The 15,655-nt window shown below is 56.0% G+C and overlaps 2 protein-coding genes across 4 annotated transcripts in view; one reads left to right on the top strand and one right to left on the bottom strand.

Moving 5' to 3' along the window:
- The first annotated feature begins 203 nt into the window (after positions 1-203).
- SNN (stannin) lies at positions 204-10,710 on the top strand. Its single transcript, XM_059899068.1, has 2 exons — positions 204-311; positions 7,503-10,710. The coding sequence occupies exon 2, from the start codon at positions 7,594-7,596 to the stop codon at positions 7,855-7,857; it is 264 nt and encodes an 87-aa protein (XP_059755051.1). The 5' UTR covers positions 204-311; positions 7,503-7,593; the 3' UTR covers positions 7,858-10,710.
- The window catches only part of TXNDC11 (thioredoxin domain containing 11), a 64,848-nt gene continuing 59,840 nt past the window's right edge, over positions 10,648-15,655 (bottom strand). For 2 of the 3 annotated variants that reach the window (XM_059899065.1, XM_059899067.1), the window contains 2 exons: positions 15,405-15,485; positions 10,648-11,402 (listed from right to left, as the gene is read on the bottom strand). In XM_059899065.1, coding sequence (XP_059755048.1) covers positions 10,760-11,402; positions 15,405-15,485 — 724 coding nt within the window. In that variant the 3' untranslated portion in view covers positions 10,648-10,759. The remainder of the gene's footprint in view (positions 11,403-15,404; positions 15,486-15,655) is intronic. The other variant, XM_059899066.1, reaches the window with a different exon arrangement.

The raw sequence follows: 15,655 nt of genomic DNA on the forward strand, positions 1-15,655 counted from the left end.
CTGCCAGCTGCGCTCAGCCCCCGCCCCGCGCGCACGTGACCCCGCCCCGGCCCGCCCCGCCCAGCCGTCCCAGCGCGGACTCCCATTGGCTGTCCTAGGAGGGCCCCGCCCCCGTCCGGAGCGGAGCCGGAGATACCCCGCCCGCCGCAGAGAGGGGCTCCTGCGTCCGGACTGTGCGCTGCGGCCGGACCGGGCTGGCTGGCTGGCTGGCTGGCTGGCGGCTGGCTGGCTGGCGGGCGGGCGGGCGGAGCCGGGCCCGCGGGGCTGCGGGACGATCGGGGCGATCGGGCCGGGCTGCGGGCGGCGCCATGGTGAGAGGGGTCGGGCGGGCCGGGCGCTTGGGCCCGGCGGGGGCCTGCAGGAGGGGAAGGGGCCGCCCCGGATGGGGTGGGGGCGCGCGCGGGGGGGGGGGGTCCTCTGCGGCGGGGGAGGGGCAGCCCGGGCGGGGGCGCGGCTTCGGGGGGAGGGTCTGTTCCGGGGGGCCGCGCCCGCGGGCGGGGGTTCTTTGTCCGCTGCGCTGCGGCGAGATCGGGACAAAGGAGGCGGCGGGGGGCGGCGGCGGCTTTGCAGCGAGCTGGTGTCCCCCCCCAACCCAGTGCATGCCCCTCACCGCGGCCCGCAGTTCTGCGCCCCAGGCCGGCCGCGGGTCTCCTCCGGACACTTAGGGATTTTTAAAAATAACAGGAGGCGGGGATTCTGGCAACCTCCAGAGTGGTCAGGAGGGCTGCAGGGGGTAGGGGTGGGGGTCCTGGCGACGTCTGGCGCCCATTTCGCAGGTGGGGAAACTGAGGACGGGCTGCGGCGTTCGGTGCCCGGTTCCGTCGGTGGTGACTGCGCGGCGTGGGCATGACTGAGTCTCGTAGTCCCCCGTCCCCTAAGCTTCCCCCGCGCCAAGTCAAGCCGACTGGAGTTGCCTCTCCAGCTGTCGTTTCCCCTCCAGCTGTCGCCCCCTGGGCCGAGCTCCTTCCTCCCTCCAGCCTCGCTTAGCTCTTTGGTAGAGTCGGGGAGACGACGGAGTCGCCTGGCAGGGTTAAATGAGAGGGTGCGTGGAGCGCGCCTGGCACTGCGCCTGCACGTCGCCCGCGCTTGGCACGCGGGAGCTGCCAGGGCGCTTATGATCCCTGTGTCCCCAGCATAGAGCCGTCCACCCCAGTCACCCAGACTCTTCGGGTGGGGGCGGACTGGGGTTCACTTGTCCACCTTGGCCCCTCAGGCAAGGGAGCGAGGAGGCGGGGGTCAAATAATATGACATTTTAGTGTCACAGTTGAAATCCCAGATTCTGGATCCAGGCTACCTGGGTTTGAATCCCTGCGCAGTTACTTTTGGGCTGTGTGACCTTGGGCAATTGATTTAACTTTTCTGAGCCACAGATTCTTTATCTGCAAAGCGGGCATAGTAATAACTCTAGGGTTGTTTTGATGCTGAAAGGAGATTATCTGTGTGAAGTGTTCAGCCCAGTGTCTGGCACATAGTAATTATTGCCAACTTTTGCCAGGCGTCTACTGTTATTACCAAAGTTGTTTGGCAAGTGAGCTGAGCCTCGGGCAGCCTGTGAGAATAGCCAGTGGCTGATTCACAGGGTGGGGGCACAGGAGACTCGCACTGACCTTGGGGCAGTCCCTGGGGTTCTGCCTGCGCCAGCTTCCTCTTCTGCACAGGGGAACCTGGGGGGTGCTGGTGCGCGTTTCCTCTCCGGGAGGACCGTGGTGTAATGGGTGGGTGGTGAGGGTGAGGTGACACTGGCCACAGAGCTGGGCACAGCCCAATGATTGTCAGTCTCTCATCCGCATCCCCACTGTTCTTGCCCTGGCTTTTGGAGGGCAGGGGCCTGTGTGATGCTTCCTTGGGTCCCAGCGCCTGCTCAGGCCTGACACAGAGCAGATATGCCACCTGCCCCCTTGTCATGCCCCGTCCTCCCCACAGTCCTATGTTTCTAATCAGAAACTGGGCAGGAAATGTTTCCGGTTTGTGAACTGGGGTCCCCCGAAGAGCCTGGTTTGCTGGCACACCTGATAGATGGCTTTGTTGAGGGAAGGGGCATGGCTTCACCCCTGCGGAGGTGGTGGGTCCCCTGTAAGCAGGGCAGCCCCAGAAGGTGGAGGCTGCAGGGGGGGAGGGGTGGCAAGCTGGTGTCCAGCTGGGCTGGGTGACACTCATGATGTGCCCAGTTAAGCGAGAAGAAGGTGGCAGCGTGTCCCTGAGGAAGGCGCTATTTGTGGCACTGGGCCTGGACCAGGCCCTGTACCCTCCTGGGAGCAGGTCCTTCGGGGGGAGTGAGGGGCGACCCTGTGACACCCAGGAAGGTGTGGTGCCTGGTGACACACAAACCTGGTGGCCCCATAGCCCTTCTGTTTTCACATTTCTTATCACTTCTCAGCCTCCCCACAACCTGGCTGCTGAGGTCGAGGCCTCTTTCACATTTTGCAGGCTGAGAAACTGAGGCCATTAGGAGCAGCTTGCTTGGCTGGGTCACAACAGCTAATGATAGTGGAGGGATGGTGTGGGGCAAAGGAGGGGACTCTTATCTGCTCTGCTGCTGGCTGGGCTCCACTGGGCCTTGAGTGTGTGAAGGGACCTGTGGAGTGGGGTTAAGGTTTCATTTTGGGGTCCCCTGAAGAGGCAGGGGTAACTAGAACCCAACCCAACATTGGGGAAGACCTAAGCCGTGGGCCTCCGAGGGCAGCAGGACAGTGGGGGATGCCTGCCCTCAGCTTGCTGGTGGCCGATGCAGGGTCTGTCCTCTGAACCCATCGGTGGTTGGGGGTGGGGCAGGGGGCGAGGTCAGAGGGGTGGTGTCAGCAGACGCTGGGCTTTAGAGCTTGTTGAATCCGTCTGAGGGAGGTGGGAGCGGGAGGGCGGAGGGAGGGTGGAGGATTGGCACTGTGTGTCTGGGGGGTCCAGATGGCCTTGGGCTTCCAGTGCCAGCTTTCGTCCTGACTGAGGGAGCTGGCAAGGAGATGCTACAGAGGTTGGGGGAGCATGGCCCGTCGCCCACCCCTAGAGTGCCCGGAGACTACAGTCCTTGGCTGTGCTCTGGCTCCCGGGCTGGCCTGACCCTCTGCACTTAGAAGACCCCTCCCTTTATTCTGCTGGGCCCCACTTCTAGGTCCCATCCTCCTTTATTCTGTCCAAGTTCACTCTTGGACGGTCCATTCAAGCTCTCCACGCCTTAGTTTCCTCACCTGTGAAACTTGGATGGTAACGGTGAGCAGCGCTAGCCACGGGCTTGTTGGGAGGAGTAGATGATGGTATGGAATAAGTGTTAACTGCTTTGGTGATTGTTCTAAGGGGGTCCAGGTTTCCCACGTGCCATCCTGGGCGTCTACCTAGCCCAAGCTGTGGTCCTCCGCGTCCTGCCCTGTGTGCTTTCCTGGATCAGGGTGAGGGGTCAGCTGACTTGCAGGAGACATCTTAGCTTGGAGGGGCAGGAGGGAGGCCCTGAAGAGAGGAAGCAAGGGGTGGGGTACAGCCCAGGCCAAGAGGGTTCAGAGGGAACTGGCTGGCCGCCCTCATGCTTCAGGTTCCTCTGGGATCTGCATCTCAGTGGCATCTTCCCTCCCCTCCCCTCCCCTCCCCTCCCCACAGCTCGTGCGGTGACAGCTGCCCCTCCGTGGGCTTGGGCCAGGCCTGCCTGGGACCCACTTGCACACGTGGCTCCTGCCCCCATGCTCAGCCTGCAGCCTGTCCTTCCACGCAGGCTGCCAGCTCCCTTGAGGGGACCCGTGGTGGCTTCGAGATTTGGGGGCATTCAGGGGTGGGGGCTGCCAACCGTGATCCCCATGCAAGCAAGGTCTCCTCTGATTACTGCCTCCCCGGGCTTGGAGTGGGCGGTCAGCAGACATTCATTGAGCACCTGCTGTGTGCTGGTAATAGGGCTGGGGATCCAGCAGTGGGCAAGATGGACAGTGCCCTCCTACAGGCTCAGCGTCCACTGCGGGAAGGAGACGGCAGCCAGGGAAACACCTTCCCTGACCCAAGAGAATTTCACGTGGCAGAGCGCCAGGAAACAAGAGGAAGTAGTACGAGACGATGGCCAGTGGGGGTGGGCTGCGTCTGGAGCCTGGGTGATCTGGGAAGGCAGCCCCCAAGAGGCACCTTCTGAGGAAGTCCCGTCTGATGGGAAGGAACCAGTCACGGGACACTCAGGGAAGAACACTCCAGGCAGAAGGAACAGAAAGTGCAGAGGGCTTGAGGTGGGGGGCGGAAGGGTGTGAAGAAGCTGGGGAAACAGGGAATTTGGATTCTCTGCTGGTACCAGGGAGGGTTCTGAGCAGGGGATGACATGATCAGAGTTTTTAAAAGATAGGTTCTCAGGAAATACTTGCTGAGTGAAGGAACAAACACATTCAAGGGAGGGCCAGGGACCGCAGGCAAGGCATGACTGTGGCCTGGTCACCTGGCTCTGCCCGCTCCTCCTGACCTGGGGCGGGGGCAGCAGACAGGGTTTTGAGGTCACTGCTCCTCTCAGAGGGTCCTTGGAGCTGGGGCTACCGCTGCCTCAGTTTGCTGGTTGGTTGTTGGTCCTGGGACCGCTTGTTCCGCCCCCCCACCCCCACCCCAGCACTCAGAGGCACTTCCTGGGCTCCTCAGCTGGTTTGGCCCCTGGGGTCGCCCCTCCCCAGGTCTTGCTGCCATTGTTTGATTTCCCTCTTCCTGCCCCTGAACCACCCCCTGCTCCCCAAACACACACACTTCCCCTTCTGCATTGACACTGACTTGCCTTCCTGTCAGGAACCCAGGGGGAGGGCAGGCACCCCAGCAGGCGCTGGACACAAGAGCCAGTGGAGAGGGTGAGGCGGGGAGGGACGGGCAGCCAGGTGTGCTCCCGAGCGGGACGAGAGCACAGGGGTTGGGGCAGGTTCACCCAGCTGCAGCCAGCAGGCTCTCTGGGGGTTGGGGGGAATCACCTGCTCCATGTGGAGGCCCAAGAGGACAGGCTGAGCAGAGCTGTGGGAGCTGATGGTGGCAGGGGAGACGCCAGAGGCCTCTGGGTGGGCACAGAAGTGTGCAGGGCCACTCACGGAGCACACGGCCCAACAGGGGAGGCAGGGGCCAACCCGATGGCTCTGACACAGAAGCCAGGCTTGCACGTTGAGGCTGGTGCCCTGGAGGGAGGGTAGGAGGGAGTGCAGCCACAGGACGAAGAGGACTTCCTGGGCCGCGGGGTCAGGAAGGCTCCCCGCCTGAGCTGGAGTTAATAACCAGGGCAGCCTCCACATGTTGATGTTTGTCTGGGGTCTTTGGGGAGCTGTCCCATGCCATGTGACAGGTTTACCAGCATCCCTGGTCTCCATCCACTTGATACCAGTAGCACCCACACACACACTAGCTGTTATAATCAAAAATGTCTCCAGACGTTGCCACATGTCCCCTGGGGGGCACGGCTGCCCCCACTTGAGAACCACTGCACAAGGGTAAGGGGAGCAGAGCATTTGGGCAGAGGGACCTGGCTGGGCAAAGGTCTGGAGGCAGGAAGGAGCGTGGGGTCAGCGGGAGAGGAGCAGGGGTGGAGATGCTTCATCAGGTCTCGTAGGTCACTGCAGGGACTTGGGGTCTTTCCTCTGAGTGACAGGGGCACTGGCTGCAGTGGCCCCCACAGGTGGACCAGGGAGCCTGTTGAGAGTGATGGCAGCGGCTTGACCCTGGGGGCAGTAAGAAGGGGGCAGACTCCAGGGATGTCGCCCCCTCCTGACTAGGACCCCTCTGCACAGATGGGCGTGGGAGCAGGGCAGTTCTGGTGGTCTGTAGGGTTTTCTCAGGGCCCGGTCCCCGGACAGACTCACGGGCGTTGACTTAGCTGCCTTTGACCTTCAGGCAAACCTGGCCCTGGGGTTGGGGTGGAGGCCTCCCCGGTGTGGATAAGAATCATTTCTAATTAAGCTGTCATTGCTCCAGGAGGGCAGGTTCCATCCTGTCTGGAGGGAAAACCTTCTGCTTCCAGTGATGTCTACCTGCACTGATGTCTGTCTTCTCCAAAAAAAAAAAACAGATTCAGACAGCTGAGCATCGACTCTGCCCCCACTGTGCCCAGGCGTCGCAGGCATCCTCGTAACCACCTGGGTGTTAGTTACTATTATTTGCTCCGTTTACAGTCAGGCAGGAGAAATTTTTAAAGTGCAAGGTCGGTCTTGGGACCCAGGGGAGCCACCACCTCCAACCTCAGTGGGTTGTCGCTGCCTGGGCCTTGGGGCACGTACACCCCCTCCCCGCCCCCACCCAAACCAGCTGATCTCCAGCTGCAGCCACCGGCGGCTCCCTCGGCTCCTCGCACTTGCCAGCGGTCCCTCCTGCCTTCAGAGCCTTAGCAGACGGTGTTCCCCTGCCGGGAACGCTCTTCAGGGGCGGAACGCTCTTCAGGGGCTGGCTTTCCCGCACATGCACATCTCGGCATCAGCATCACTTCCCTGAGTTTCGCCTGCCCCGCCCAGTTTAGCATCGTGGCATCTGGTCCCCTATGTTCCCAGCATTGCATTCCTGCATTTGTAGCGGCAGGTGTTTGGCATATTGACCCGTTTGTGGTCTGGCTCCTGCACCAAGACGCCGGCAGAGGCTGGTCTGTCCCGCTCTCCCCTGCCCTCCTCAAACTTTTTCCGGAGCCAGGTCAGCTACAGCTTCTTTGTGGGCAAAGGCTGTTGTCGGCTGCACTCTCTCACAGGTGTTCCAGAAGACTCTTTGAGCTATATATGTCCCCTGTTCACGAGAGGGGCTGATGTCATTTCCCTGCTTTTGAATCCCTCATCTCTGGCTGTCTTGAAGCACTTTCTTTTTTTTTTAATTTATTTTTGGCTGCATCGGGTCTTCGTTGCCACGCACAGGCTTTCTCTAGTTGCGGCGAGCAGGGGCTACTCTTCGGTGCGGTGCGCGGGCTTCTCATCGCGGTGGCTTCTCATGTTGCGGAGCATGGGCTCTAGGTGCACGGGCTTCAGTAGTTGTGGCTCACGGGTCCTAGAGTGCAGGCTCAGTAGTTGTGGCGCACAGGCTTAGTTGCTCTGCGGCATGTGGGATCTTCCCGGACCAGGGCTCAAACCCGTGTCCCCTGCATTGGCAGGCGGATTCTTAACCACTGCGCCACCAGGGAAGTCCCTGAAGCACTTTCAATCTGTGAGCAGTTACTGAACACCTAGTGGTGCTGGAGTTCTAAAACATTCACCTTAAAGAGACCTTCTTTCAGCCTCTGCTGCAGTGGTGACGGAGGTCTCGGGTGCCCCCTCTCCTTCCTGTCAGGTTTGTGCTGAGCGAGGATGACTGCCTGTCTGGTAGCAGAGGCACTGAAGGTATTAAATGGAAGTGGCTGGGGTGAGCGAGGGGAACACTGGTGGCATCATGAACAAAAAAACCCAGCAAATGCCAACCAGCCTGTTTCTCACTAGGATGAGGGCAGGACGGTCAGGCTTAAGAACTGATTAAAAATAGATCCCATGGAAGAGCAAGCCCGAGCGTGTGGGCTGTCAGGGTCCCCGGCGGACTCCCCGGTGTAGCCTCATCTTGCTCTTTCTTTCAGGGCTCTCGTGTCCAGCCTGGGTTCCAGCCTCGCTGAGCCGTCCCCACCAAGACCTTCCTGCAGAGGGGTCCCCTCCGCTCAAGCGCTAACCATGTCCATCATGGACCACAGCCCCACCACCGGTGTGGTCACGGTCATCGTCATCCTCATCGCCATCGCTGCCCTGGGGGCCTTGATCCTGGGCTGCTGGTGCTACCTGCGGCTGCAGCGCATCAGCCAGTCGGAGGACGAGGAGAGCATCGTGGGGGATGGCGAGACCAAGGAACCCTTCCTGCTGGTGCAGTACTCGGCCAAGGGACCGTGCGTGGAGAGGAAGGCCAAGCTGACCCCCAATGGCCCTGAAGTCCACGGCTGAGCCAGGATGCGGAGGCTCCTGGGCCTGTCCGCCGCCAGCCGAGAGGCGCAGTAGGGACGAAACCACAGACGTGCTGCCATCTGAGAGGAAGGGTTGACGCTTGCTGGCATGGCCTCGCCGGGCTTCGTCATCGCATGCACCGACTCCTGGGGTCCCGGCGGTCCTGAGCCAGGGTTCAGTGGCACTGGGCAACCCCTCAGCCTCCTGGTAGGACTGCCCATTGCAGGCAGTGGGCAGGCCTGACCTTGCTGGGGCTCACGGCCCCACGGCGCTTTTGTTACTTGAATGTTTAGCTGAGCCTGTTTTCGATGGAGCTACTACTGTAATGCGTGAACTCACAAGCCTGTGAACTGTAAATAGGCCCCAGAAGCACGTGCTTAAGCCTCTTTTGCTGATTTTTTAAAAATATAGAGCACATGGGACTGTCCGTACTAATGCTGAGTCAAGGCGGGAGGGAGGGTCTTAGACTTGTAAGGCCCACATTGCACTTGGCAGGGGCCTCAGATACACGTGTGTATGTAGAGGACGTGACACGTCGGCTTTAAGTCTCGCAGCTGACCCGTTGGGGTGCTTTGGCGATTTCTGCTTCGTGAGCAATGAATGGGAGCGGCAGCACGTCCCGCCCCCTCCTGCTCTAGGTAGATGAGGTTGTTAAATGCCAGTTCCTGTTGCTGGTGGAGTGATTGCAAGGAAGCTACTGCAGCTGCTTGGGAGCCGGTGAAGGACGAGCCGGGGCACGAGGCCCGAGTCCCGAGGCTGCCAGGCGTCCTAGTGGCAGAGCAGTTTCTGGCCCCCATGGTCTTGAGCATGCTGAGCACCCTGCCCCCCACCCAGCTTTACTGAGCACAGGCTTCGCTAGAGACACCAGAGCCGCGGTGGCTACCTGTATCCCAAACCCAGTTGGCCCAGGAAGGAGAGAACATTGTGCTTTTTGTTTGTTGTTGTATTTAATATTTTCCGCACTGGAGGGGGCGGCGGAGGGGCGCTTGGTTTCTTCCCCCCGCCCGTTTCACAAATTCGCTTCCTTTCCTCCCAGATTCCCACCCACCTGCTGGGTCCTGGATTTCATTTTCCTCAGTGGGCCACCTAGAAGGAGGGTCCCCTGACCTTGCTCTAAGAGCGCCAAGTGTCACTTCTTGTGTGCCTCTGCACACAGGAGCCCCCAGCAGCCTGTGCTTAGTGGGCGCCCAGGGGAGGCGGCTGGGGGGAGAGTGAGTTTCAGGTTCAGGATTTGGTTTTCGCCAAGGTGAGGCGTTTGGTGGCTCTTGGTCAGGCCAGTGATTCCCACCCCGCCCCTCCGAGATGTCCCTTGTGTGTACTTCAGTGAACTTGCTTAGGTTTTTAATCCCACCACTGTAAGCACACCCTAAGCTATCATGATTAAAATGTGACTTGTGTCTGCATCCTCGGGAATAAACTGGAGGCCAGCCCCGGGTGAGCTGGGGAGCGCTGGCCCTCAGCACTTGAGCCGCCTTGCCAGCAGCATGGGCAGGGAGCTCCCGGGTGGCCAGGGGCTGCCCCCGATTCCCAGCTCCCCCTCAAAGCTCTGGCCTCCTGGTCAGGCGGAAGGCGGCTCCTCTGGCCTCATCCAAATCTCCTCTAAAAAGCATGTTGAACTAATCAACTTTCTAGAACCCCTAGGAGGGAGCTTAAGGAACACTTCTTTTAGCGGCGTACCCCTAACTTAACGGTCAAACATTAAGGTATAGCTTGGGGGGAGGGGAGGAGTAGCTAGTTAGGCCATTTGAGCTGAAGGTAGGATTGAGACAGCACACGTGGGCTACTAAGGAATCCTTAGAAGGCGGCCGGGCTTTAGTACAGGGGAGGAAATGCCTTTGGCCCCTACCTGGGGATGGCCAAGCATGAGTCAGGCTGGAGACCAGCAGAAGGCCCTGTAAGCAGCACACAGGGTGTGGGCGGGAGGAGGGGTCAGAAGTTCTAAAGGGGTCAACTGGAAGGTCAGGGAGGTGTATTTCCTAATGAAGGACATAAGAAAAATGGGGCAGGTGTAGGGGTGTTCGATCCATTCCCCTCACGTTTCAGAACTTCAGGCTTTCTACCTCTACTTTCTGCAGCCGGCAACCTGCACCTAAGGCTGTCTTTCCTTTACCCAAGTAACTGAGGAGCTCCGGGGACTTGCATTTTCAGTCCCTGAGCCTGACCCTGACAATGACCATTGCTTGACTGTCAAACTCGCCCTGAGCTTCTTACTGTGCCGGTGCAGTTTCAGTTTTGAAAAGATGAAGCATCACTTTCTCCTCAGTTTCACTCCTGGAGGTTCCTTATCCCACGACATCTGTGCCATTTGCATCAGGCCCAGCAGCACGGCGTCAGTGCCGGGTGAGGGTCACGGGCATGGTGGGGCACTAGTGGGGTCTCTGGAGGCAAGTGGAAGTGCCTGCAGAACTGGTGACCAACCACATAACAGCTCTCACTGTTCTTGGTCAACAGCTACTTTTTTTAGCATAGACACCAGAGCCACACACTCAAATGGCTTAGTTAAGTTATGACCTCTCATTGAATTCTTTCTGAATAGCCCAACTGTTGCGTCCAAGTTTTCTGACTAGTCAGTCAGGACATCAGCCTTTCATTCTGCATGTCATCGCAGAAGCAACAGCAGGGGGATGGGGAGGGAACGCCGACACTGAGCCACTAAAATATGGACTAACTTTTCAGACCAGTCTTCAAGTGGACTGTGCTACTGTTTCTGTCTCAAAGCTACCAAGTTTGTGCAATAAGTGGAGGGGATGTCACCCCTGTTCAATAAAAGCTGAACAACATTCAAGCTGATTTTCTAGACCACTGAGAAAATCTTTATTTACAATAAATTTCAATAAAATTTGCATAAATATATTCGCAATGTACAGTCTTCACCTCTGATTTCTTCGTGTCATTTTCAAAGTTAGTCTGTCCTGTTCTCGGTGCTCCTTTCGGAGGCCAGCGTGGAGCTGACGTTGGAAGGCGGAGGGGTGCTGGCTGGTAGCCGGGGGGCGCCCGAGGGCTTGCGGTAGTCCGATCGCGCCTCGTCGGGGGGAGCACGGCCTTCGGCCCCGTCCCTGCCCTCCAGTTTCTGCTCCATGGTGGCCACGAGGATCTTGAGCCAGGTGTTCTCGGTGAGGAGGTTCTCCGAGGCATCGGCCAGCTCCTGGAGCTGGCGGGCCACCTCCTCAAGCTGCCGGCTCTTCTGCTCGTGCAGGGCCTGCAGCTGCTCGCTGTGCCGCTGGAGCAGGCTGTGCTGCCTCTCCAGCGCGTGCTGCCGCCGCCGCAGCTGCTGCTCGTCCCTGCGCGTGCTCGAGAGCCGGGCCTCCACCTGCCCCTGCGCCTGCTGCAGGGCGCTGATCTCCGCCCTCAGCTTCTGGATCTCCCTCTCCAGATGGGAGATGTGCCCCTGCTGCAGGACGGCCTCTCTCTGAAGACACTCTTTGGTAGGAGGGTTAACCAAGTTCTGGGGGGCAGAAGCAGGGTCTGAGTGATGCAAAATGAACCTCAGCAGATTTGGAAGGGTGATGGGAAGGTCTTCGGGGTATTTCACACTTAGGTCCTTTCTGGAGAGAAAGGGAAAGGAGTCAAAGATAAGAGAGTCACACCAACATTCTTAGTCCAAAACCAGACTGCCGCCGAAGGTCAAGCTGCTTATTTCCTACCAAAAGGAAGTCAGCATGGAAAATGTCATCTGGCAAAAAATTTTCTACAAAGGTCATATGAGGATGTCCCATATGCTGCTTCTGTAATTAAGGTGGTTTATCTCAAAGGTGTGTCTGTTCCTGAGGACAAAGAGCTCAGTTTCTGTTCACAACCTTCCAAGAAAGATAAGAACTCAGGGCAGAGGGGCCTCCGTGTGCTCTCAGACGCCCAGTGGCGTGTCAGGAAGGGTGTCCGGGGGCAGGACTGCCACCCATGTCACTATTGTGGCCATCGACAATGCTTGGCGAGATGGGAAAAACCTCCAACACTCAGCCTGGCTCTTCAGCAAGCATTTATTACACACTATCCAAGGCAAGAGTTCTCAACTGGGGTAACTGTACCCTCCCTTCCCCAGGGGACACTGGGCAACATCTGGAGACACATTTTATTGTCATGATGGTGGAGGTGTTACTGGAGCCCCACCCTTGACAAACAGACCAAGGGGCTCTGAGGAATTAAGGTTGCCGGGCCCTGAGAGCAGAGAATAAGGAAGGAGGGTGACATATGAAGGGGATTTTCCCCAAAGCTTTGCTGCAAGTCCTGATGTACAAAATTCCTTTTTAGAACTTGTCATCCAATTGTCTTGATGACCAAAATTTCTACCACAGATACATTTACCTGTGTATACACCACCTGGCTGCAATAAATCCAAACCAGCAGCTTTAGCATGAGGGGGGCAGACACCATCCAGTATTAAAGGAGTGGAGGTGAAGGGCACGACTCCAGGGCCCACCCGCCTCCGGGGCCTCACAGGACTCCTCTGTGGCCTGCACTGCTTTGTCTGTAAAGGGGGGAATATGAGTCTCATCTACCCCCAGAGGACTGCTGTAAGGACTGCATGAGTTACCTGAAGGCTCAGGGAATGTTAGCTTGAAAAAAAAAAAACCACCACCACATGGTTCCTTAGAGAAACTAACCAGAAATCCCTCATTAAGAGCTTGCACACCCTCTCCACACACAAAGCCAGTGGCCAAACACCTAAGAAAAGACAAAAGGTGTTCTATCAAAGGGTAGCCCTTTCCCTATGAAATAAAAATCACAGGGAAATTAAAATCAGATATGTCCCATTTTATACGTTTATGGAAACTTTCAGGTAAATGGAATAATTTTTAAACTTTGGGGGTAAGTATATAACCACGCCTTCCTTTAAAGCATAGTTTTCTTAACATGTAAGCTTTCTCCAAGTGGGGTCTCCCAGCCATTCAACTGACAACTAAGAACATCCTGGCCCCTGTGAAGTGCGGGTGAGGACGGACAAGCAGAGGCTGGATCCACCCCTAAGTTCTGCAACACAACCTGCTCTTCTAGAAAGAGCAAATGTGCATCATCCCCAGCAAAGAGCTTAGTGTGTGTATCTGGAGACATTTACAGGACAGAAAATGATACCGGTAAACGTGCTATTTTAGAGTTTCTGGAGCAATCTCCATGAACCTACCTGATGGGTGTGCTAAAATGCTTTCAAACTTCTTAGAAGTCGCAAGGATACAGAGCGTCAACAAACTGCTTCCAAAATGGTAATCATTTTGAAAGTGTAGTGGTAGAAGGTCCCACTGTTTATTGGACTCTGGTCTCAGTTCACCAGGAGTATGTGTACGCACCTCTAGCGTGTCAAAGGCTAAATACAAAATGACCAATGGGGTAGAAGTTATCTGCTCCAAAGAGGGGCTATAATACTGAGGGAAGGTGGGCTGCTCCTCTAAAGAAGCGAGGTCCTTCCCCAGGGGACACATCAGAATGAACCCCCCACCCGCTTCTGATCTCCTGGCCCAGAGCCGGGCCAGAGCACCTGCATTTTGGAACGTCACACAGAGTGGGGGAAGAAGAGTGGTTCTAAGGTGCCCCTGCACAAGAAGGCGGCCCTGCTGGGAGCAGGAGGTAGTCCAGGCTGTGCACTGTGGCAGAGGACAAGCTCTTTCCTACGGTTTCTTTCATGATCATAAAATACAAACGACGTGCTCACTGAGGACCATTTGCAAAGGATATAAAAAGCATACAAGAGGCACCCCCGTGACCACTGGTAACCTTCACTCCTCCAAAATTATCATCGTCAACATCTTGATACCTTCCCTTCTGCACACATTTTAACCCAGTGCATGTGTAAATTTATATTTTACCAAAATGGATATATACTTTTATATTCTTTTCACTAAAAATGACATAAGCATGTGCCCTGTGAAGAAGGTCTTACTGCTTGTTACCAGTTTTTTGTTTCCTCTTTTGTGAGCTGTCAGCTTTTTGCCCTTTACCTTCTGAGTGAACTGAACACTCACTTCACTTCTGATTACCATTTATTTTTAGGAAATAAGAAAAATTCCATTCCAAAGCAGTAAGGCTTTGGTTTACCAAGCTCTCTGCATTAGAATGGAACTGGACAGTCTACTCCTATTCAGTATTTACTTTCTTGACTTCTCAATACAAGGGAACTAGGAAGAGGCTGTAGCAGCGGCCTTCCTGCAGGGCATGGAAAATGAGCTCATCTCTATGCTGACTCCATCAGGCAACCTCAGAATGAAAGGCACTCGACCCAAACGCGAAACAATTCCAGCTGCTGAGAACCTCTTTGTGCAAAGGCATGTGCTGGGTGTTACGACGTCAATGTTTTTTCCAACTATGACTGAAATTTGAAAATTATGGTGTGCTAAACTTCATGCCCCACCTCTGTCCCACACACGATGAAATTACTTGTGTTAATTGTCCACGGTTCCTGGACCGTGTTGGCACCTGAGACACTTCTTAAAAAGAAAAAGGCTCGTCACAATATAGTCAGCAGTAGAACTGGGTGAGTCACACTCTGTTTTTAGTGCGTGGTTTGACAAGACCCTACTACCACAGGAAGTATTGCAGCAAAAATTCTTTGAGATAAGGAGGAAAAACCAAGGAAATGATTCAGTACACATGAAGGAAGCACTCTCCTAGAGAAGCATGAAGAGCATGGCAGTGGCTGCAATAAACAGTAAAAGCGAGCGCCAGAGAATAAAAGACATGTGAGTTAGGGAACGTCACTAAAATCATCCTGCAAATGCTTTTCCCTATAAAGATATTGTCAAAGCCATGTGACTGGGTCCCTGAGGACCCATCCTTTTAAAAACAAACAGGAATCTGTACCAAGAGAACATCTGGTTTATCAGGCTTTAAAAGGCCAAGAGTTAATTTCCCTTCTACCAAAACATCTGGATCCACATTCGCTAACTGCCAGGTCACGTCCCCTTGCTAACGGCCCATCCCTGCTCGCTGGGCTTTCAAGGAAGCTGCCCTGATCACTCACCTTGGAGCACCACTTAGACAAATGTGAAGAGATCAAGGTGACAGCCCCGTCAGGTGACATTCACAGAAGTCTGCACAACTGGGGAGAAGGCTTCTTGAACCCCAGTATGCGGGTGCAGTGGGTAGGAGGGCCTCCGTTTCCTCCTTGTACCAGGGGGCCGAGGTGGCCATCCGCAGGGCTCAATGACAAATGACTCACGTGGAAGCGGGCAGGCCGGGCCTGACTCCCCATGAGGCCCAACAGTGAGCTGTTGTTTTGCCCCACGGGAACCTGGGGCTCTTTGCTGTCAATCTCAGCACTCACTGTGTGCTCTTAAGGCCAAGAAGGTGAACAAGTTCCAGTGGCCACATTCATACTTCATGTAAAACACACTCTGGGAGGGGGCAAACTTACGAAAACTACCACACCTGACATCATGACACCAAAGCCCTTTTAACCCTTGGTTCCCAGTGGCACATTTTTTGAACAATACATTTTATTCTAAATACTTTAGTAATAAAAAATGATGTACATTTCACTTCTGTGAAGTACCTTAAACCCATTTCATTTTCAGCAAAAGAATCCCATCTGCCCAAATATTGAAAAAATTCAGCATTACCTGTTACAGGGAAAAAATAAGACAGTAGGAAGACGGTCAACCATAAATTCCCAAGGAAGATCATTCTGAGATACATCAATCCTGGCAAAGGGAAAGAACAGAAAAAGCAAAAGATCAGCCCAAGAAACTCCAACTTGAAAGGATCTTCTCAAATAATTGAAGAACCCAGGGCACTGTCTACGCCCACACAAGACTGGCCCCTGGCGGTGAGTGCACCACCGGGTGTAAGGCAGGCACAGCTTGTGGGAGAA

Source organism: Balaenoptera ricei, chromosome 15 (genome assembly GCF_028023285.1).
Source record: "Balaenoptera ricei isolate mBalRic1 chromosome 15, mBalRic1.hap2, whole genome shotgun sequence".
NCBI classification, from domain to species: Eukaryota; Metazoa; Chordata; class Mammalia; order Artiodactyla; family Balaenopteridae; genus Balaenoptera; species Balaenoptera ricei.

Coding starts and splice junctions, on each gene's coding strand:
- SNN (XM_059899068.1), top strand. CDS start 7,594: ATGTCCATCATGGACCACAGCCCCACCACCGGTGTGGTCACGGTCATC.